The 22,183-nt window shown below is 63.3% G+C and overlaps 2 protein-coding genes across 4 annotated transcripts; one reads left to right on the forward strand and one right to left on the reverse strand.

Annotated features, from left to right (window-relative positions):
• The first annotated feature begins 984 nt into the window (after window positions 1-984).
• PSMC3 (proteasome 26S subunit, ATPase 3) lies at window positions 985-6,516 on the forward strand. Of its 3 annotated transcripts, none has more exons than XM_057750931.1 (12): window positions 985-1,248; window positions 1,405-1,488; window positions 1,796-1,921; window positions 2,376-2,480; window positions 2,596-2,658; window positions 2,920-3,057; window positions 3,478-3,621; window positions 3,746-3,894; window positions 4,767-4,863; window positions 5,093-5,238; window positions 6,099-6,180; window positions 6,335-6,516. In XM_057750931.1, exons 1-12 carry the CDS (start codon window positions 1,222-1,224, stop codon window positions 6,443-6,445), a joined length of 1,272 nt encoding a protein of 423 aa, XP_057606914.1. In that variant the 5' UTR covers window positions 985-1,221; the 3' UTR covers window positions 6,446-6,516. The 3 variants fall into 3 exon arrangements, with proteins under 3 accessions (XP_057606914.1, XP_057606913.1, XP_057606912.1); XM_057750929.1 differs by having other exon boundaries at window positions 1,108-1,248; window positions 1,409-1,488; XM_057750930.1 differs by lacking the exon at window positions 2,596-2,658 and having other exon boundaries at window positions 1,081-1,248.
• A 3,050-nt stretch (window positions 6,517-9,566) lies between these two features.
• Window positions 9,567-15,983, reverse strand: SLC39A13 (solute carrier family 39 member 13). The gene is given in 11 exon segments (XM_057748813.1): window positions 9,567-9,705; window positions 9,785-10,044; window positions 10,046-10,189; window positions 10,509-10,559; window positions 11,320-11,409; window positions 11,521-11,625; window positions 11,998-12,122; window positions 12,391-12,504; window positions 14,132-14,440; window positions 15,201-15,306; window positions 15,876-15,983. Coding segments are annotated over 9 exon segments (1,266 nt in total). The 5' UTR covers window positions 14,433-14,440; window positions 15,201-15,306; window positions 15,876-15,983; the 3' UTR covers window positions 9,567-9,629.
• Between the last annotated feature and the right edge of the window lie 6,200 nt (window positions 15,984-22,183).

Genomic DNA, 22,183 nt, shown 5'->3' on the forward strand with positions numbered 1-22,183 from the left:
TTCTCTCTCTCTTTTTTTTTAAAGGCTGTAAGGGATGTTTTGGAGATGACTGAAGAAATTCTAATATGGATTAAATGTATGGATGGATTTAACTTTAATATGGATTAATATGTATATTAGGTACTACTGCATCACTTAAATTCTTTAGGTATGACAATATAGCATGCTATATAATGTGTTGTAGTGACACAGTAGAATGGCTTTACTCTTAGGAGACGCAGCTGAAACATTAGAGGTGGCGTGTCATGAAGCCTGCAACTTACTTTGAAACGTTCCAGAAACACACACGTACACACACAGAGCAAAAGCAAACGGAAAATGTACTCAATCCGTGCATCCAGGTGAAAGACGCACAGGTATCCCGTCGTCTATTCTTTCAGCTTTGTGACGTATTCAACACTGTTCACAACAGCAGACTCTGAGAAGGATGGTCGTCAGGGTTCTGCAGAGGAACAGACCCAGCAGGGGCCACGTGTCACACGTGTCACACGTGCAGGGAGATGCACGGTGAGGCGGTGGCTCGCCCAGGACGGAGGTGGGAGGTCCCCGCGGTCCGCAAGGCAAGCCGGCGCCGGACCCTGCGCGCGCTGATGCTTCAGTTCCGGCCCCAGGCCGGCGGAAGACCCGCGTCCCGGCTGCAGGCAGTCCGGCGGGAGAGGGGCCCTCTCCCTCTGGGGACGGTCCGCTTTTCCTTCTGCTCAGGCCTTCGGCGGATCGGGGGAGGCCCACCCACCCCAGGGACTCCGCGCCTCCCTAACGGGTCCAGGTTCCGAGGCGGACAGACCCCCGGGCCGCGCCCTTCCCGTCGCGCGCCAGACGCGGACTACAGCTCCCAAGGGCCCTCGGGGCCCGCGGCCCCGCCCCGCCGCGCGCGCCGGCCAATAGCGCAGCGGCCCCCGCGCCGGCCAATAGCGCAGCGGCCCCCGCGCCGGCGCCCGCGCGACGAGGGCGGGAACCTGTCAGGAGCCGCGGGGGCGGGCCCCGCCGCGGAGGCCTCCGCTTTTCGGCCGGAGGAGCGGTTTCGCGGTGGCCGCGCGGCCCAGGCGGGTTCCGGCGCGCGCAGGCGCTTGGAGAAGGGGGCCGGCCCAGGCAGGCGCCGGCGCCGGGAGCGAGGCTGTTAACCCCGCGCCGCGCTTCCTGCCGCGTCTGGGCTTCGGCCTCCTCCTCCAGGAGGCGAAGCTGCTGCCGAAGCCCGGGAGGGCCGTGACTCGGCAGGACAAGATGGCGACCGTGTGGGACGAGGCGGAGGTGCGCGCGGGGCGGCGGCGGCCGGGAGGCGGGCCGGGGTCCCGCCGGTCGCGGGGCGCGCGGCGCCTGGGCCGGGGGCCCGACTCCCGCCCGCTGCCCTCCCGCGCGGGCCGGAGTCCCCGCCCTGAGTGAAAGCGCGTCGCTTTTCTTGGACAGCAAGACGGCATCGGGGAGGAGGTGCTCAAGATGTCCACGGAGGAGATCGTGCAGCGCACGCGGCTGCTGGACAGCGAGATCAAGGTGGGCGCGGGGGGCGGGCGGCGGCGGGCCGGGCGCCAGAGCGTGCCGCCCGCGGCAGAGGGCGGAAGCCGCGGTCTGTGTCTGCCGCGCTCAGGCTTGCCCTGTGCCCTTCCCCGCGGCGAGCGCCTCCCCGGGAGGCCGCCCGCCCGCCCGCCCGCCCGGCCTCGCCGGCGTGGACGCAGCCGGCCGCGCACTCGGAGCGCGCCGCGTGCGGGGCCCCCGGCGGCCGGGATGACGCCCCGCCGTTCCCGGGCCCCGGGATACGCGAGCTGAGGCTGAGCGCTCGCTCCCGTTCGCCTCGTCCCAGATCATGAAGAGCGAGGTGTTGCGCGTCACCCACGAGCTGCAGGCCATGAAGGACAAGATCAAAGAGAACAGCGAGAAGATCAAAGTGAACAAGACCCTGCCCTACCTGGTCTCCAACGTCATCGAGGTGTGTGTGTGTGTGTGTGTGTGTGGAGGGAAGCGAGCGGTCAGTGGGGCTTGGAGACCGCCTGTGGTGGGCCCACTGGGGAAAGAGTGGGTGGGCGTTTGGAGGCCTGAGTTGCACGCAAGAGCTAAACCTCCTAGGGTTTCCTTTCCAGTGAGCACGTGCAGGGGGATGTGTAGGGCCTGAAAAGGCCTTGGAAGCCTCACGTGTCCTTTTCCACTGGTTATTCTTGCTTGGGGGTAGGTGAGCTCTGTGCAGAGAAGTGACACCTGAGAAGGGAGCTTACTAATCTTCTGGTTTATTAACCACGCCTTCGCTGGGCTCAAGGCTAGTCTGAGGAGTGAGGTAGGGTTGCCCAGCCCCGCGAGTGTTGAGACTATCCTCTCAGAAGCGCTGGGCTCTGGAGGGTTCCAGGGGCTGAGCGGGGCTTCTTGATCTGAGCTTTTTCCTTTCCCAGCTTCTAGATGTTGATCCCAACGATCAGGAGGAAGATGGTGCCAATATTGACCTGGATTCCCAGAGGAAGGGCAAGTGTGCAGTGATCAAAACCTCTACCCGACAGGTGAGGCTGGCTCAACGATAGGAGAGCGGAGGAGGGTGAGGGGTGGCGGTGGGACAGGACTGGGGCGCCTGACTAAGGGCAGTAACTGAGGCTGCACGTGGACTCTTTCCTACAGACGTACTTCCTGCCTGTAATTGGGTTGGTGGATGCTGAAAAGCTGAAGCCAGGAGACCTGGTGGTGAGTGGTGTCCCTGCGCCCAGGCAGGGCCTTTCCAGCGAGGTTTCTCCCACTGATGAGTCGAGGCCGCGGCCCAGGCCATGGTGGGTCCTGAAGGTCTGCCGAGCAGCCTGCGGAGTCTGAGAGCAGATCTGCCTGCTCTTTAATTCTCCTGTTGCCCAGTTCCATATCTTTCTTTTTGTTGTATGGACATCTGTCACCCAGCCACGTAGGTAGGCCTTGAGCTGGGACACACCTGAAGTCTTTGTGCTGTGTCTCCAGGGCGTGAACAAAGACTCCTATCTGATCCTGGAGACCCTGCCCACAGAGTACGATTCGCGGGTGAAGGCCATGGAGGTGGACGAGAGGCCCACAGAGCAATACAGTGATATTGGGGGCCTGGATAAGCAGATCCAGGAGGTGAGGGAGGCGTGGCAGCCTCACCAGCCTTTTGTGTTTTTCTGCTTCAGCAACCAGAGCGTTTTCCCCCAGGGCGCCTCTTAGCATCTTAGGGAGGCAAGGAGGAGACCATGTAACAGTTTAGGAGACAGATCTGGAGAGACGGAATGACTTGCCCAGGATCACAGGAGGTTAGGCCAGAGCCAGGACCGGAACTCCGTCTCCTTGTTCTTAGCCCAGTGTCTTTCTCCCTTATCCATCTGTTCCTGGGGTGCCCATAGCCAGCCCACAGCATTCTGTGTCCTCTGGATGTGGGGGAAGGAGAGCACAGGGTCCCTGAATTGGAGTAGAGGGTTATAGACAGGGGTTGAAGCTGTTCGGGGTTGGGCTGTAGGAGCCCACAGGGCTTCGCTCTCCTCACCCAGGACTTCTTCCTGGCAGCTGGTGGAGGCCATTGTCCTGCCAATGAACCACAAGGAGAAGTTTGAGAACTTAGGGATCCAGCCTCCGAAGGGGGTGCTGATGTACGGGCCTCCGGGTACGGGGAAGACCCTGCTGGCCCGGGCCTGTGCCGCACAGACCAAGGTGAGCGCGTTGGGAGGGATGAGGAGGAGATGGATGGGGGCTAAAGCTCTGCCAGTGGGCTCAGATCGAAGGGGCCTCTTGTTGAGCCTTTGCCCGGGTTCTGTCAACCCCACCTCCACCCCAGGCCACCTTCCTGAAGCTTGCTGGCCCCCAGCTGGTGCAGATGTTCATTGGGGATGGTGCCAAGCTAGTCCGGGACGCCTTTGCCCTGGCCAAGGAGAAAGCTCCATCCATCATCTTCATTGATGAGCTGGATGCCATCGGCACCAAGCGGTAAGGGGGTGCTGGGTGCCGCCAGGGGGATTGTTCTAAATTCCAGCTCTCCCACCCTGTTCCCTACACCCCTGGGATGGTGGCAGCTCTGTTCTTGGGGTTGTACTTCTTCAGTTCTCTCCTAGCGAGCCGCTCTGCTTTGTTTCTTTTCCGACCATCCTTTTTCCTCACAGCTGCCAGCATGGTCCCTTCAAAGTTTCCCTCACCTGCACCCACAGTCCCTCACGCAGACAGGTCCTGCTTTCCCTCCCGGGGCCTCCCCGTTGCTTCTCTGACAAATGCTGGGCTTGCCGTGGCCTGCAAGGCCCCCTGGTGGCTGCGCCTGCTCCCCTCCAGCCTCCTCCGGTCCCCGCTTCACCTCCCCCTCCCTCCACAGCGTCCCCTCGGTGTGCAGGCCCACTCTGGTGGGAGACATTTTGCACCTGTGGTCTCCTCTCTGGAACGTGCTTTTCCTTTTCCCCTGTTCGCCATTGGGTGGTTGCCCATCCGGTGTGTTTTCAGCCTTCAGATCTCAGCCTGAGGCACGCTTGCTCCAGGACGCCTGCCTGGCTTCCTGTGACGTGCCGCGTCTGGGCCAGATCTCTGTATTTCTGAGTTTTAGCTCCGTTTGTGATGACGCATTCATCAGGGGCGTAGGCCGGGCAGCGGGTGTCGCTCACTGTTTTATCGTCAGCCCAGCACATGATCCTAGGAGCCTGTCCAGGCTCTGACACCATTTCTATGCCGATCCCTGGGCTGGGGGCCCCAAGTTGAGTGAGGCTTTTCCCTACCCTGGGTAGGTTGGGTTGGGTTGGGCTTCTGGTGGTGGAGGAGGGGAGGGCTCTCCCCGAGCTGTGGCCTCACCAGTGTCTCGGGCCTCCTGTGTGCCCCAGGTTTGACAGTGAGAAGGCCGGGGACCGGGAGGTACAGAGGACGATGCTGGAGCTTCTGAACCAGCTGGATGGCTTCCAGCCGAACACCCAAGTGAAGGTAAGTGTTGTCATCACATCACAGGTGGAGAACGTGGGGCTTAGAGGTCAGGGGATCTTCTCTGTTATCTAGTTAGTGCAGCTAGAATTAGAATTAGGGTCGCTCTTGAATATTCCCTGCTGGTTTCACCTGGACCCCGGGCTGCCTCGTCGCCTGTTGTGGCCGTGACTGTTGCCTGTCTCTGAACCCTTCCTCCTCAGTTCAAGTTGCCGCTTCTCCTGTTGCTCAGGTAATTGCAGCCACTAACAGGGTGGACATCCTGGACCCTGCCCTGCTCCGCTCAGGCCGCCTGGACCGCAAGATTGAATTCCCGATGCCCAATGAGGAGGCCCGGGCCAGAATCATGCAGATCCACTCGCGAAAGATGAACGTCAGGTAGGCGGGGACGTGAGCAAGGCGCTGGGACCTGAAGGGGCAGCAGCAGAGCTGTCTCTGTCCTCTTCGTACGGAGCTTCCCCAGGCCTCCGCCCTCCGTCTCCGTGTCCCTTTCACACACAGCGCAGTTCCGCATGCCAGCCTCCATTTCTCCCCAGGTGCCTGACAGAATCTCGCTGGGGCCCAGGCCCTTGTTCTAGGTGCTCTGCCCGCTGGAGTCCACCTGCACCCCCTGCATCCCCCAACACGCCCTCCCCCTTGATGGGAAGGCGTGCAGGCCGGAGGCCCTGTGTCCTGGCCTCCCCGGCCCCAGCAGGTGAACGCAGCCTAGCATGGCCCAGGGCGGTCCTGCCAGGGACCAGACAGACCTGGGTTCAGATCTGTGTGACCGTCTGCAGGTCGCGTCATTTCTCTAGGCCTCAGTGTTCTTATCTGGGTCTTGGGGATAAGGGCTCCGACCTCACGGGTTGCAGCAATGTCAAGGGCAGGACTTGGCACATGAGGTCCGTAAGCGGCAGCGGCAGTGCTGTGCTGAGGCAGGGCCCGAGCTGCTTGGGAGGCGGACGGAGGGCTGTCTTTTGTCTCCACGACCTCCTGCTCCCCTGCCTCAGGCTGAATCCCGGGGTCTCCGGTGCAGATTTCTAGAACGCTAGAGCTCAAGAGAGACTGGAAGTAACTCGGCCTAACCCACTTTGACCTGTCTCCTTTCCTCTCCGCATCTCATGCGGAGAAGAGAACAGGCACGGTGGGGAGGGGACTTGCCTGTGATCACGGCGAGTTGACCTCGCTGCCTCAGGGAGGCGTGTGGGAGGACATCTCCCCTGAGTGACTGAGTCCGGCGGTCTCGCTCCACCCCCCAGTCCTGATGTGAACTACGAGGAGCTGGCCCGCTGCACAGATGACTTCAACGGGGCCCAGTGCAAGGCCGTGTGTGTGGAGGCGGTGAGTGGCGGGCTGCGTGGGCGGGTGCTCGGGCCTCCTGCCCTGGACAGGCTGGTGGAGGCTGCCGAGGGGAAGAGGCTGCGAAGGCGGAGGCTCCTGGGAGCCGGCCTAGGGGTGTGGGGAGGCACCCTGAGCCCATTTCTCCTGGGTGCAGGGCATGATCGCGCTGCGCAGGGGTGCCACGGAGCTCACGCACGAGGACTACATGGAGGGCATCCTGGAGGTGCAGGCCAAGAAGAAAGCCAACCTGCAGTACTACGCCTAGGGGGTCGCCTGCCGCCCCGGTTCTTTGGTCTTTTGCTGGTTACAGTTGGTAATAAAGGATGGTCTTGGGTTCTTGCCGCCCGTCTGTCTCGCCCCTCCGGGCTCTGAGTGGAAGGCTGGGGGCACGTGCAGGAGGCCGCTCCCCAGGTGCTGCTGCCCGGAGACCCGAGACAGCCGTGCGCCTCAAGCCCCCTGTCAGCGTGAGGCCGTCTCGGAGGGGTGGGTGTGTGCCCCAGCCGCTCCCCAGGGCCTCCCGGCCTCCCCCACCGTGTCCCTGCAGAGCTCTCTCCTCGCTCCCGGCCCCGCCTCTCTGAGCTTTCCAGGCTTGCTGCGCTGCAGCTCTAGTATGAGGTGCCTGAAGGGAAACCAGACGGGTTCTCCCTCCCGTTCGAGTGTGGCGCTCTGGCCCTCGGCTCTGGGGCTTTGCTCCCTTGTCACCTGGCCCCCACGCCTCCTGTGTGTCTACACGTCCCTTTTAGCTGCTGGCCGTTTCCTCTGGCTGGAAGATGAACCGTGAGCAGGACCCAGCCTGAGAGGGCTTCAGACCTAACGGCGGCCGTGCCGTGTCCTCTGCCCCCCGTGCTGCCGTCAGCCCGCTCCCCGGCGGGCCCCACATCCCATCCGTCTCCTTTACGGTCTTGCTGGCCCTCTCCTGTCCACCGGCCTTCCAGCTCCCCCGACCTGGAACCTGACCTAGTGGTTCACCGTTCCCTGAGGGCTGACCCTGGGCCACGTGCTGTGCCGGTCTTGTGCGTGGTTTTATTTCTGTCGTTAATCACAGGAACTACCAATAGGGTAGCCCCATTTTATAGAAGCACTTGAGCAGCCGGGCCAGGACTGCACTCCTCTTCGATGGCATAGCTAGGGTTCAGATCCAGGACGGGGAGTAAAGCCTGCTCTCTGTTGTGCTGTCGTCAGCAGCTTTGCCCGCCCCCTGAATGGCCTTTCAAAGCGGCAGCCCTTCAGAACGCCATCCGCTCGCCCTTGGCCCTTTATCCTTTTCGCGTCCCCTCCACCAAGGGGACGTGTCCACAGTCGCAGCTGCTGACTGCCGCTCCTGTGCTGTCCCTGTGGTGGGCTCCCCCGCCCTCACCCTTGACCTCGGAGTCCTCGGCTGTCCCTGAGGCCCCGCTGCCCCCCTCAGCGGGCTGAGCGCCCCGACTGCACGGCCACCTGCCCGCCCCGGGGACCGGCACAGCAGGAGCGCCCGGTGCCGGCCGAGGGGAGGTGGGGCTGGCGGGCAGCCCTGGGTCCCCTCCTTGGCCCTGCCGGGCCCGGGCCCGCCAGGTCTCGGGTGCGGCACAGTCAGCTGAGACAGGTCCCTTTTGGCTAAAAATCCTGAGCGAGAGCCCGGCGCTCCCGGCTGAAGGTACAGCCAGCCTGGCCTCCCAGCCCCTGTACCAGACTCTGTGACGCGGTGCAGACGTGCTCTCCGCCCACAGCCCGCTGAAGGCACGAGAGGAGGCCGGGCTCCGCCTCCCGGGGCTGCCTTCCCCGAGGGCGCTGGGGACGCGGCCCCGCCACTGCCGCACGCTGTCTGTCCTCAGCATAGTCGGTGGAGGTGAGGGCATGGTTTAGAATACAGAGCTCGTTCTTTTCTTTCTAATGAAAAGTAACTTAATTTCATGGAGGCCACACCTGGAGGTGCTTTTGTGGCTGGAGAGCCCGTCTGTGGTTACATGATCAGGGCAGGCGGGGAAAAAGCTCTTGGTTCATAGGTCTGTGAGGACCCTGCCCTTGAGGGTGACGTGGGCCATCATAGCCTAGAGCCAGGCTTGTTTCAGTGGCATGAAAAGCTGACAACAAAACAAACCACGGAAACATGAAGTATTACACCCTGTTCTGAGAAGCACCCCAAAAGTCACAGCTCAGAGACGAGCAGAAGGGCCAGAAGGCGCGGGCGACGGTGGATCCCGGCTGGGCGGCCGCAGGAGCTGGGGCCTGCGGAGCAGCCAACCTGGCTGGAGCACAGGGCGCCTGGAAAAGCCCTGCGTGACCACAGGCTCGAGTGTGCGCAACACAGGCAGCCAGTTTGTGTCGTATTTATTTGCATCTCCTCTACAGAACAGGTATTTACAGATACAAAGGGACCCACAGCAACGCTGCTGTAAAACCACTCAGACCCTCTGGATGGCCAGCTCTCGGGACGCCCGCGCTCGAGCAGCAGGGCAGGAGCCTGGCTGCGGAGGGGAGGACCTGGGCGTCGGCCAAGGGAAAGAGCTGGGGATCATGGCTTCAGCATTCTCCCAGAGCACATTCCTGAGTGCTGACACCGCGGGGCCTCGCCCGGCCTCCCCCCTGCCCCTCCCCCGCAGCGGGCCAGGACGAGGGGCGCGGGGTGGGGGGGCGGGGGGCTGTGGACAGCGGCCACGCGCGCGCTCTTGCCGTCCCCCCGCGTGTGCGCCCGCCCCTGTGCGGGCGCGTGCGGCCCTGAGCAGACGGCGGAGCCTCCGTCCGGGGCTGCTCACCGCCCCGCTGGCTGCCGTTTGGCAGCTGGAGGTGGCACGAGCTGCCGGCGCTGCCAGGGAGCGTCCACGGGGCACAGGAGCCGGCCCGGGGCGGGCAGCCGCGCAGAGAGGCCTCAGGAAGCGCCCCCCGGTTCCGTGCTGCGGGGGGCGGCGGGCGGTGCTGAGTGAGGCTGGGGCTACACGAGCACCTGCTTCTCCTTTCTTTGGCCTTGGAGCTGGTGAAGGAAGGGCCAGGACACGGGACACAGCAGAGAGAAGGCGCCCAGCCTTGGTCGCTGGCTGCCCGGGGCTGGGCACGTGCGACCCGTGAGGCCCCAGCCGGAGACCGCTGTGGGGCTCCCTGCAGCCCTGGGCTCCCGGGGCTGCCCTCACTCCCCTCGGCATCCCGGTGGGCGGAGGCCTCTGCCCGGGGCCCGTGCGCCCGTCCCTCACCGCTGACTCCAGGAGGTGCAAGACGACAGGGTGGCCAGGAGAGAAGGTCACCGTGTGGCCGGGGGCAGGCACACGAGGGGGTCACAGTGTCGGTCTCGCACACACCTCTGGTCACGTGCACGCCACACACACACGCCATCCTCTTGTGAGGTCGGAGGCTCGCTCACTCTCTGCCGCGCACACACACACACACACACACACACACACACACACACACACACACACACAGGCACAGAGTGAGTCCGAGTCTCTTATTGCTGTGCGGGGAGGGGGCGTCAGGGACAGCTACTCCACGAAGAGGGAGAACAGCACCATCACCACGATGCCCGTGCAGAGCAGCAGCACTTGCTGTAGGGAGCGCCTGTGGGGAGGAGCGCAGGGCTCAGGGGCGGCCCTGGCTGGCAGGGAGGGGGCAGGGGCCCTGCCAGCGGGTAGCTCACCATGGGTCATCTTCCTCCAGGAGGTCGGGCAGCACGTTCACCAGGGCAATGTAGAGAAAGCCGCCGGAGGTGAAGGGCAGGATCCAGGCCACGGTCTCCTCTGCAGCGGGAGGAGAAGCCCTGACTGGCTGGGCGTCTGGGGAGCCCCGTGTGCCGCTCTCCCTCCCGCGGGCCGGACCGGGGCGGACCCTGGCCTGGATGCCGGGGTCAGGGCAGCTGTGCCCTTGGGCTCGGGCCCCTCTGCTGGCCACCACCACCCACCAGGCCCGTACCTACTCCCTTGGGGGACTGCGTACAGATGGCGAAGCAGGCGCCCAGCAGGCCCCCCAAGGCCGTCGAGAGCTGCAGCTTGGCTGCGCTCCATCGGTCAAAGCCGGCCCGGAGCAGGATGGCAAAGTCGCCCACCTGAGGGGAGGTCCGGATGATCACTCTGGGCCCCGGTGGGGCCAGATCCCCTGAGCATCTCGGCTATGGACACGCACACCGAGCCCCCTGCACCAGCCCCACGGCCGGGACCCCCCGGCCCGCATCCCCTGTGCTGGGCCCCCAGGCCCGAGGTGGCTGGAGCGCAGCTGAAAGGGTGGCTGCAGCCTGGGAGGCGGAGCAGCTCCAGGTCTCTGTGGTGCAGCCCCCCAAGCCTAGCCTTGCTGGGCAGTCCCACTCCGAAGCCCTCCCCCTAGCTCCGCACCGCCACGGCCGGTCGCGGGGACCCGCGGGCACTCACCTCATGGGGGATCTCGTGCAGGAGGATGGCCATGGTGGTCAGGAGCCCGATCTGCAGGGAGGGGAGTCTGTGGGGTCTGTGCCGAGGGCCTGGGCGCCCACTCGTCCGCTCATTCTACAAATACCTACTCTGCTCTGGGTGCCCCGGCTGGATACCATTTGGCCACTGGAAATACAGCAGCGAATAAAACAGACAAGGAGCACGCCCTCCGGAAGCTAAGAGTCTGGAGTGGAGCAGCAAGGACTGAGGAACCACGCAGAGAACCACGCGGTTACACACCGTGACGGGGGCTAAAGGGAAAGGACGGACGGAGGGCCACGGGACGTGATGCGTGTCACTCAGATGAGGGGTCAGTGGAGGCCTCTTGGAGAAAGTGCACTTTACGCTGAGTTCTGAAGGATGACGGCCAGCAGTTCAAAGAGTGGGAAAAAGAACATTCCAAGCAGAAGCAACAGTGAGGTGGAGGCTACCAGAGGGGAAAGAGCTTAGCCTTTCGAGAAGAGGGGCCACAGCGCAGAGGGCAGAGGGGAGAAGCATCTAGAAGCAGGCAGGGCCCAAGCCTAGCAGCCTGGCAGAGGCCTGTGATTCCCATAAGGAGTGTTTGCAGCAAGGAGAACAGACCGGCGGTTTGAGACAAAAGGAGGCCGTGTCCAGGAGAGCAGCAAGGAGGCTTAGATGAGGGTGCTGTGACGGAGGGAGCAAGAAGGAGATGGACTGGCGAGCTATTCTGGAAGCAGAGCCAACTGGTCAACGGAGGCACCATGATTCCTGCTGGAATGGCCTGGGCCCCGCCTGCCCCAGCCCCGCTCACCTTCCTGCTCACAAGGAAGCTGGCAGCCACAGCCAGCCCATGGGTGAAGTTGTCTATGGTGTTGGCCAGCAGGTTGAGATAGCCACTGACCTGCGTGAGGGGAGAGAAAGCCGGACTCAGCTGGGCAGGCGGGGCTGAGCCAGGCCGGCCACCTGGGGCGGGGCAGCTGCAGGCGGAGGGGGCCCCGAGCGGGCCACTCACTTGGATGTTCCGGACCGCGGCGCTCAGGCCGGGCTCGGCAGCCGGCTGGGCCAGATAGCGGCCTCCATTGAGCACGGCAGCAGCTGCGGGGTCTTTGCTGGGGGCCTAGGGCCAGGAGAAGGAGGGAGAGGTGACATCAGATGCCCCCCCCTCGGCCAGCGTAGACAGAAAGGGAGTGAGAGATGGAGAGAGAGACAGGGAATGCCCCTTTTATCCGGCTAGACTTTGCTGCTGGATGCGCCAGGTGCCCCCAAACCCAACAGGCCCTCTGCCTCCCGCACTGCTGCCACGGTCAGTCTGTGGGAACGAACCACGGCAGGGCTGATGCCCAGATCCTTCCAAACACGCCGGCCCAGCCTCCCAGGCCAGGGCCAAGGGACCCTCTCTCAGGGCTTGACTCAGCACCTGGGCCTCCAGGCACGGGCACCACCACGGGACAGAGGCTGACCTGTGAAGGCTCTGGGGCGTGGGGCTCACCTGGCCCGTCCCCTCCTTCTCCTTGCTGTCCAAGAACACCTTCTCCAGCGCCAGGAAGCTCAGGAAGCCAGCGATGACCCACAGGCCCAGCTGCTGCTGCTGCTGGAGGCGCTGCCCCTCACCACCTGCAGGGGGCAGCACGGAGGCACCAGGCCAGGCCGGGGCCCCTTGGAATGGGACCGAGTCCGCGGCAGTGACCGGGCGGGGTGCCGCGACAGGCTGGGGGGTGGCTGGGCCCCAGGGACTCCCAGGGCACCGGGACCAGGGCACCGGGACCAGGGCAGGTTCCCGGCCAGACGTCCAGAGCCCCTCTCAGCCATTCTGCAGAGCAGGCGGGGCCCAGGCCATCCCACTGCCCGCCCCCCTCCTGCCCCAGCCTGCCGCCTCACTCACCAGGGCTGGCGCTGCACGTGTAGGCCCACGCCTCGGGCAGCAGGTGGAGAAACACATTCCCCAGGAGCCCCCCCAGGGCAAAGCTGAGCAGCTGCTTCAGGCGCTGGGCTCCAGCTACAAGGCAGAGACGCGGGACCGGGGAGCTGGGGCACCAGAGCCTCTGGCCTGACCTCTGCCCACCCAGCTTCCTGGGCTCCTCGTGTGGTCCCGACCCGACGGTAAGTCTCCGGAAGGCTGGACACGGGCTGCTGGCCTTCCTGGGTCCCCCACCCCCCAGTCCCGGCAACGGCAGGTGCTCAGCAGGAAAACACCACGACCTGCGGCCTGACGGTGGAGCCACAGCTGCTTCAGGGTTAAGAGCCTGGGCTTGAGCCTGACAGGTCCCGGCTCCCCAGCCCGCCAGCTGGTAACCCTGGGCAGATTACCTCCGGGACTCAGTTTCATCACCTGTAAACTGGGGACAATTTTATCCATCTGATAGTGACCTTGTGGGAATTAAACAAGCACTCATTAAATGTGAATTTTTCTCTTCTCAGCCACTGTTACTCTCAGAAAAGTGGCAGAGCTTTGAGGACGTTTGCAGCCATGCAATCTCCAGAGTTGGAAATGCCCTAAGAGGGCACTGTTGAAACCCTTAGTTCGACAGACACGCTGAGGCCCAGAAAGAAGAGGCAGCGAGGCGGTGGGGTGGGAGCCCAGGGAAGCTGCTGCTTGCAGGCTGGGTGACCCTGGGCTCCTGAAAGAACTTCTCTGTGCCTGTGTTTCCCCATTTGCAAAATGGAGCTCACAATCCAAGTCCTCCCTAGGTTGACCTCGCAGGGATGCTAGGAGGGGGGCTGACGTGATACACAGGCAAGACAGCGGGGCCTGGAGAGGGCTCTGCTCACAGCGTGGCGCCAGCCCTCAGCCCAGGGCCTGGCAGAGCTGCGTTCATCACCACCCGCTGAGCGGACACTTCCTGAGCCCAGCCGGCAGCACAAGCCCTGGGGGGGGCCTGGTCCGCACCCACTCCGTCCTGCTCCTGGGTGGCGGTGGCAGTCACCTGCATCTTCAGCAGTGCTGCATCGGATCCTGGGCACCCCCCCTACAGCATGCCACGTGTGGACACACGCACACGGTATGAGAGGGCAGCCAAGGAAGAGCCTCTGCCACAGCGGCGCCCACCTCCCAGGTCCCCTCCCCAGAGGCGGGCTGGCCACCGGGCGCCCCCTGGCACCGCGAAGCAGGCCCTGAAGGGAGAGGCAGCGCTTCACGCGCCTCTGCGAACACGGAGCCCTTTCCCTGCACGGGGCAGACATCTGAGTGCTTTTCCAATATTAGTTAATTCAGTCTTCACAAGGACCCAGATGAGGTCGATACTATTATTGCCCCCATTTTTAAGGCTGCGAGCGAGAGGCAGAGTGAAGTGAAGGAACCTGCCCAGTACCACCCAACGGGTGAGTGGCAGAGCCAAGATTTGAACCCAGGCAGCCTGACCTCCTATTTCCAGGCTTGCCTCTTGCTTCACAGTGCATGTTTGCTGACTTTCATCTTTCTGAATGAACAGACGCACAGACGAATGAGCACGGGAGCGTGGCGCACCCTGGCTCCCTGGGCCCAGGTGAGGGACTGTACTCAGTCCCCGCCCTCCCCCACAGACGCACTGCCCCTGGGGACGAGAGGGCGGGCTCCCCTAGGAAGAGCACAGCGTGTTTCCCACGCCGTCGGCTGCCCCTGGCTGCCGGGGGGGGGGGGTCCCCACCTTCTGAGCGCAGCGTGGTCCCCATCTCCAAGGGAATGACGAGCAGCGGGAAGACCCCGCTGAGCCCCACCATGAGGGAGCCCAGGAGGGAGCAGATCCACGTGTCCAGCCTCTCTCCACTCAGCAGGGCCCCCCAGGACTCGCTTTCCTTATTGTCCAGGCGACAGGCCGCGGCCGCCCCCCGGCTCCGGAGGGCCTGCTGGGAAGCCGCGGCCCCTCCCAGGAGCCCCAGGGCAAGGGCAGCGAGGAAGAGGAGGCTGTGTGCCGCCATGCCGCAGCCAGCGCAGGGACATCCAGGCATGCCACGTGCTGGAAACACAAAGGCCACCTACGTGAGCTGCCGCCCGTGGCCGCACACCTGCTCAGGAAACGTGGCATCTTAACCCTCCCCCCACTCCCCGGGGCCAAGGCGCCTGCCCTCCTGCTCGCCCCCCCCCCCCCCCAGGGCCTCTGAGGACCCAGCGGTGGGTGCAGAGAGCACAGGGGCTGCTCGCCACACCCCACTCCCAAGGCCCACGCTGTTTTTCCTTGGGAGCCACTTCCAGACTGTGTGTCAGCCTCTCCGCCTGAGGCTAAACTCTCCTTAATGACAGGGCGAGGCGCTGGCAGGGTTCCCCTCAGCCACCGGCAGGCGCGGCCCAGCTGGGTGCCTGGCGGCCAGAACGCGCCCAGTGAGGACACCCCCAGGACAGCCCTGGCCACGGCAGCGGCCAGCACTGTCTAGCTCGAGGGGCCGCCGTTAGGAGGGACAGGAGGGGAGACCAAGCAGCCGAGCTAGGTCAAGAGCACGAGGGCTTCTTCCTAGGAAATGAGTCCGATATCCTTGGGGCACGGAGCCAGGCCGGAGGCGGCAAGGAAGAGAGAGGATCCTTCCGTTAGGAGCTGCCTCGCAGACGGGCAGAGCACAGGCTTTGAAGACCCGCCCTTGACTCTGTGCTCTGCACTTACAGCTGTTTGACTGGGGACACGTCCCTGAAGCCCTTCTCTGAGCCTCAGCCTCCTTCCCGGTAGGAGGGAGATAAGTACTGCCTGGCTCGCACGGTGGTGCAGAAGAGAGGGGCTTGCTCACCGGGTAGCGTGCCTGGCACGGAGGAGGCACAGAGACCCCTCCTTACGTTGCCGGAGCCCAGGAGCTCCGGGCAGCAGGAATGTACCCAGCAGGCAGACCCCAGGACCTGGATGTGAGTCAGCCAAGAGGGAAGTTCAACCTGGAAACTCAGGCATGAGGCTTAGCTGTGGTCTGCCCTGCCTCATGCTGGCTGTGACCTTGAGCCAGGGATGTCCTTGCCTCAGTTTCCTCATCTGCTGATGGAGGCGGGAGGGAGGGAAAGCGGCTGGAAAGGATGCTCGGGGCTAGGATCTCCGGGCCTCACCAGGACCCTGATGAAACCCGCGGGGCTCCCCTGGGGACCAAGGCAGGATGCGCCAGGCCGGCCTTGGGGGCGGAGGCGGGTCACGTAGACGCGAGGGGACCGCAGGTCCGGGGCCGGAGGGGGGCCCCGAGCGGGCCCGAGAGCAGAGGGGAAGCACAGGCAGGGGCGGCCGAGTCCAGAGAGCCCGCCGGAGACGCATGCGGAGGAGGGGAGCGCGCGAGACGGGGAGCGGCGCGCGGGGCGAGCGCGAGGCAGAGCCCGCGGAAGGCGGGCGCCCGGGCTCGGGCGGGGAGGCCAGGCCCGGCCCGGCCAGCGCATCGGCGGAGTCCGGCCCGCGCGGGGCTCGGGCCCGGGGCCGGGCGCTCACTCACCGTGCGGCGGCGGCGGCGGCGCTCCCGGCGGCCCCGGCCATCCAGCTGCGGCGCCGCGCCCCGCCCCGGCTCTGCCCCGCCCGCCCGGCCCCCGGGCCCCCGGGCCGGAGCCGCCCCCCGCGTGCGGCCACGTCACACGGGAGCCGTCCGGAACCCGACGCGCCCCGCGCCGCGGCGTCGGGGGAGCGGCGGTGGGCGCGCGCTTCCGCCCCGAGGCCGCGGGGGAGCCGGAGGCGGGCGCACTTCCGCTCGGGCCGCGCAGGGGCGGCGGGCGGCCGCACGGGGGCGCGCTGGGCCGGCGGACGGCGGCGCGCGGGCCGGGCCGGGCCGGGCCGGGCCGGGCCGGGGGGAAAGGGGAAGTGCCCGCCGGGGGCCTCGCCCGGAGCCTCCGCGGAGGGAATTTTATTCTTACTCATCGCGGTATTTTTGTGCTTCGGGGTTTCGCCGGGAAGCTCAGGCCCGCGTCTCCGGGGCGCGTAACCCTTTGGAGGCCGGGCGGGCGGCGCTCCCCCCACGCGGCCGCGGGGCCCGGCCTGGCGGCTCCGCGTCGCGTCCTCCCCGGGCCGGGCCGGGCCGGGCGGCACCGCGCTCAGCGAGGCGCGCGGGGGCCGCGGGGCGCGGCGGGGCGGCGGCGGCGGCGGGGGGGGCTCCGAGCGCCGAGCCCCGGCCCCCCGGCCCCGGCCCCCCAGGCGGCCCCCGCTGTGCCCGCGAGGCCCCGGGACCCCCGCCTGCCCCGCGCCCGGGGCTGCCGGGGCGGCCGCTCTGGGGTCTCTGAGAGGCCCCCCGGTGTAGGCAGATCCCTCCGTCGTCTGCAGAGCGCTTCACAGCATCCACGTGATTTCACGATCACACAGGCCGGGCGCCCGCGAGGGGCGGGGCGAGACCCAGCTGGAAGCGCCGCCGCCCGCCTCGCCGCTGCCCGGTCCCCTCCCCGGGCCCGGAACTCCCACCCCCAGCCTCCCTCGTGCGGTGGGGGTGCGGGTGGGGCTCGAGAAGATGACCGTGAGCCTGGGGGGCCAAGCAGAGAGGCGGTGGGCGGGCTAGCGCGTGGCTGCTGAAAGCGGTGTCCGCCGGGGCCTCCCAGGTGTGGACACGTGAGGAAAGGGAGATGCAGAGAGATGTTTTTAATATGATCCACGAGTTTCAAATAATGACAGAAAGGAAACTTGTGTGAGTACTTGTGATTGTAGGTATTGGCATATATAAATCCATTTTTAATTTCAGTAAATAAAAAATATAGACGATCACACGTCAGGGTAGTAACATGGATTCCATGGTGGGGAGAGGAAGAAATATAAAACGGAAATTTGTAAAAACATGTATATGATCACATTTATGCAATGTTGTAAAAAATAGATATGTAAAATCTATCAGTCGTGTATATATTAAATTACTTAACTCCCTACGCCTCAGTTTCCTCATCAGGAAAATGGATTGCTAGATCAAGTAGTTGTGAAGATTGAATGAATGAACACAGAAAACACTCAGAACTATGCTTGGCATATGGGAGGTTCTACTTAAGGATTAGATATTGTTATTTACCTCTGTTGGATACATGGGTACAAAGAAAGGATTACAGTGATGAAGAGAACCCTTAAAGACACAAGGTGGGGGCCTCCCCTCTCCTCTCCTTGCTGAGCACAAATGAATGTCTTCCAACACATTTATCGATTGGTTTGGAGGCCTCGGGGAGTGCCTGGATCGTGGCACCGGGCAGACAAACTACAGCAGGGCAGGGTGAGCCTGGGCACGGCCTGGCTCAGCACGGGTGGGAGGCGTCTGGGATTGCAAGGGCTGTGGACTGATTTCTCTGATTTTATTGAGTTGCCCAGGGTCTGACCGTGACACGTTGTTTCTGGCTCTGGTACCTTTACTGGGGGCCTTTCTCAACAACGAGGTCTCAGTCCCCTATTTCTGGAAGGTGGGACTGCTCCTGGGCCCTACTGACCAGGAGATGGCTGTGAGACCCGCACAGCCTGGCATTGGCATTGCCGGTGTTCTGACAACCCTCCCCCTCCTCTGGCGGTCCAGGGCTAGAGGCTCTGGGATGGGCACGTTTCTGCTGCCTCCAGAGTATGGCCTTCTGTGAGAAAGCAGGCCTTTGCCTCCTCAGGGCTTTCCACGGGGGCCTGCGGGTAGGCAGCAATCTCTCGGAGAAGAGCATCTGAGGCTCAGGGTGCCCAGGGTCCCGGAGGGGGTGAGGCCGAGCCAAGCGCTCACCCGGGGCCCTGCTGCTCTGACTGTGGCCTCCAGCTCTGCCTCTCCAGACTGCACCTGCCACTCTGCAACCCCTGACCCAACCCGTCTCTCAGCGGGCGTTTCCCAGGGCAGCCTTAGCTCCCTCGTGAGTTCCTGGGGTGGCTTCTCCCCTGAATCTCCAGCCCTGGCCCGACGGTGCCTGGTGACTCCACAGCCCCCGCCCGCCAGCAGCTCTGCCACGGGCAGCCCGTGTACACACAGCCCGTGCGGCCCAGCCCCACTGCTTTCTGCCGGCCCTTCGGCCTTTACAGTCCCCTCTGTAACTCCCAGCCCACCCCTGGCAGGCCTGGCCTGTTCTTCCCCTTCCAGCATCTCTGTCGATTGAAATCCAGCCCGTTCACAAGGCCACTTCCTCTCTAAAGCCTTCTGGGTCCATCCAGGCCCTCAGTGTGGTGTCTTGGAGCCCTGAGCCCTGTACCCTGAATACAATGGGACTTCTCCAGCCCACCCCCCCCCCCCACCCCCGGTGTGGGCTGCTGGAAAGGAAGGCAAACTCTTGCCTATACCCTGAATTTAATGTCTGTAGAAATGAATTTAAGGTCTCCCCTTCCCCTCTGCGGCCTCGGGAGTGCACCGTGGGGGGAGCTCCCCTGCACTGCGTGCAGGGCTCTGACCCTTTGCAGGCCTCTCTTCTACTCCACCTGTGTTTACTCATAGATGCGTGCACTTGGTACCCCTTTCCCATCCCATCTCCCTGCTTCTTTCTTGGGAGAATCTGAATTTTAAGTCCTTTTTTTTTTCTTCTAAGAAACATAACAGACAATATTCTGTCCAATTTGGGCTTTTTTTTTTTAAGAAGGGAAAAGTCTCTTTTAAAGTTTTCTTTTACATTATTCAGTGATTTTTATAATAGAGGTCCTGCAGAACTGTTAATGAGCTTACATGTAGGTATTTTACATTTTGTGGGTACTTAAAAGAACCGATTTCCCATGACACTATAAATGTAGTGCACAGGAAGGCGAATTATTTTTATGTATTCCTTTGCTACCTGGTAAGCCAGCTACATCTTACTGGTGCTAATCATTTCTCAGTATTACTCTTGAGTCTTTTGGGTGGGTGATCGTGTCATCTCCTAATAACAAAAGTATGAGAAGGAAGAAACCGACATTGTTTTTTGTAGAGATATGGTTTGACTTGGTTTTGAACTTCACAGGAAGTGTTTGTCGTCTTGGACTGGCTTTTTCACTCAACAATACAAGTACCAAGATCCATTCATGATCTTAGGTGGAACTTGTTCCTCTGCCCTACTGCTGAATGATGTGGCACTGCGTGAATGGGTCCTCTGCAATTTATTTACTCATTCGCCTGTCCGTGGGCATTGGAGTTATTTTCTAGATTTCTGCTGTTCAGAACAGTGCAGCTTTGAATGTTCCTGTGCCTGTCTCTTGGAACACATGCCCAAATTTCTCTCTGTCTCTTTCTTTTTTTAGAACTTTTATTGAGATACAGTTGGACACACAGCGCACTGCATATATTTAAAGTGTACAATTCGATATTTTTTTTCTCATTAGTACTGTGTATGTGGCAATCCGAGTTTCTCTTGATTTGAAGCCTAGAGGGGGATCTACCGCCGGGCTTCACGTGTAAGGCCGGATTGTTGTCCCCAGAGGGTGTACGGAGTTGCACTCTGACTGACAAAGCGCTGGAGAGTCCGAGACTCCACCTCTCCTCCAGCCCGCGGCGCTGCCAGACGCGTTCATTTGTGCCCTTGAAACGGTATAAAACCGCGTCTTCTTGTGGTCTTCATTTGCATGTCCCGCGTCGCCAATGAGCTTGAGCATCCCTGAGATGTTCAGGGGACAGATGTGCTGCTGCTTCTGTAAAAAGCCCTGTTCGTGTCTTTTATCTATTTTTCTGTCGGATTACGTGTTTTGTGTTTCCTATGGATTTGCAAGAGCCCTGGATGTATTTCTGATGTTTATCCATGGCCGGTTGTGCATGGCAGACGTCAGCCGTCTCCTGCAGCGTGTGTCTTGCAGCTCGCTTTCACCGAGGCGTCTGCAGCTCTCTCCCCGCCGCGCCGGAGCCAGGGACTCTGGTGTGCGCGCGCGCGTCTGCGCGTGTGCGTGTGTCTGCGCGCGCGCGTACGTGTGCGCGCGTGTGTACGTGTGTGCGCGTGTCTGCGCGCGTGCGCGCGTACGTGTGTGCGCGTGTAGGCACGCGTGTGCGCGCGCGCGTGTGCGGAGGCGCGGGGGCGGCCGCGTCCCTAGCGACGCCGCGCGCGCCGGCCCCACGGCCCCCCCCCGCCCCCCGGGCCTTGCAGGGACCCCCGAGGGCGCCCGGTGTCCCGCCCAGCTGGGGGGGGGGGCCCCTGCCTGGCGGGGGGCGGGATGCTGCGGGGGCGGGGCCTCCGCGCGGGCGCCCCCTCCCCGCAGCCGCGCCTCCCTTCCGGCTCCTCACCTGCGGGCCGGGCCCCTCTCTGCTCGGCTGGGCAGCAGCCGGCGGGGGCGCTCCCCGGGGGCGGCGGCGGAAGCTGCCCGAGCAGATAAGGGCCGAGGTCGGGCCTGCGGCGAGACGGTGCGGGGCGCGGCCGCCTCCCCCCGCGGCGCCGGTCCCCGCTGCCGGAGCCACGGGCGGCCCGGCGGCCCCGCCTCCCCCGGGGCTCGGCATCCTGGGCGTCGATCCCGGGGGCCGTGGAGTGGGGGGCCCCCGCCCGCTTCTTCCGCCCCACACCCCCGTCGTCTCGGCTGGAAAGTGGAGGTCGGAGCCTCCAGCCCCCCCCCGCCCCCCCCCCCCGGGCCGTTTGGGATGGAGCAGGGGCCGGCTGGTGACATCCCTCTTTGGATCTGGGCCTTCTGTGAAGGACGGGAGCCCTGAGTCCCTCGCGTCGGCCCTGCCGTACCCGCTGACTCTCCAGGCTTCACCCCTGTCGTGTGCGTGGGAAGTTGGGGGAGCCGGCCAGCAGGAAGCACGTGCGGAGGGGATGGCGCCCTCTGTTGCCCCCAACCTGGGGACGGAGCTGGGTTTCCTGACGCCTGATGCTTGTCCAATCTGGGGCCCTCTTTAAGAAAAAGATGACAACATCACAGATATAAATGTGCCGAGGCCTCTGCCGGGGCCTGGGAAGGGGCCCAAGCAAGTGAGAAGCAAGTCCAGCTTTTTGGTTTCCTGGCCCCACCCTGCAGGCCCCCTGGAAGGGCTTACACCCCTGCTACAGGAGACGGCCAGACACCGACACAGCTGTAGGGCGGGCTCGAGGTAGCACAGCAGAGGCCTGCAGCAGCCCCGCAGCTGGGCCCGGCCCCTGCATGCCTAGGCGGCCCTGCCCTCCGCCAGCCCAGCCCGAGAGCGAGAGCAGTCAGGCATTTGGAGACGGCACCACAGCTGGGCAGCGCCAAGCCCTCCAGTCCCAGCCCGTCAAGGTTTACTTGTCACTGAGGTCCTCTGAGCCTGTGAGCTGACGGCGGTAGGGAAAATGCCTAGGAAAAAAGGAAGGGAGACCTGTCTGGGGCAGTGTAAGTGGATCTAACTTGGAGTCACACCTGACTGAAGTTCACACCCCTGCAAGGCCATGCGACCTTGGGAAGACTCCCTCACCTCGGTTTCTTCATCTGTAAAGTGGGCGTAATAATAGTACCTACTTGTCAGAGCTGTAATGAGGCTTAAATGAGGCCATGCATGAAGAAGCTTGGCTTTTACAAGCAAATTTCCCCCCTGTGACATCTCCAGGTCAGGAGAGGCCTCTTTCTCTCCATATTAGGGTTAAGTCACTTACCCAGGGGGTGGTCTCTGGGTTGCAAAGTTGAGATTTGAACCCACGAATGTCTGGCAGCAATGCCCTGGTTCTAACCACCAGGGAACACTGCCCCCCCTTGGGCCTGTCTGCCCCTGGGAGTTGAGCACCGCTGCTAGGTGTGCACGCCCAGGGCAGGGAGCCAAGGGGAGCATTTGATTCAGGACGTTACTCATCTTTCTGGATTTTATAATCTCTTTGCTCTCATGGGCACCTGAGGCTGGAATTGTTTCTAACTCTGGCATCCTACAACCCGGACCAGGAGAAGCAGGAGACTCTGGTGATGGAGACACGGTGGGGGAGCTGGGAATAGGGC

Source organism: Hippopotamus amphibius, chromosome 9 (assembly GCF_030028045.1).
Source record: "Hippopotamus amphibius kiboko isolate mHipAmp2 chromosome 9, mHipAmp2.hap2, whole genome shotgun sequence".
Lineage (NCBI taxonomy): Eukaryota > Metazoa > Chordata > Mammalia > Artiodactyla > Hippopotamidae > Hippopotamus > Hippopotamus amphibius.

Bases quoted from the DNA above. Each gene is read 5' to 3' on its own strand.
- PSMC3 (XM_057750931.1), top strand. From the start codon at position 1,222: ATGGCGACCGTGTGGGACGAGGCGGAG. The intron at 1,249-1,404 runs GTGCGCGCGGGG...TTTCTTGGACAG, and splicing joins CCGTGTGGGACGAGGCGGAG to CAAGACGGCATCGGGGAGGA. The intron at 3,622-3,745 runs GTGAGCGCGTTG...CCTCCACCCCAG, and splicing joins CCTGTGCCGCACAGACCAAG to GCCACCTTCCTGAAGCTTGC.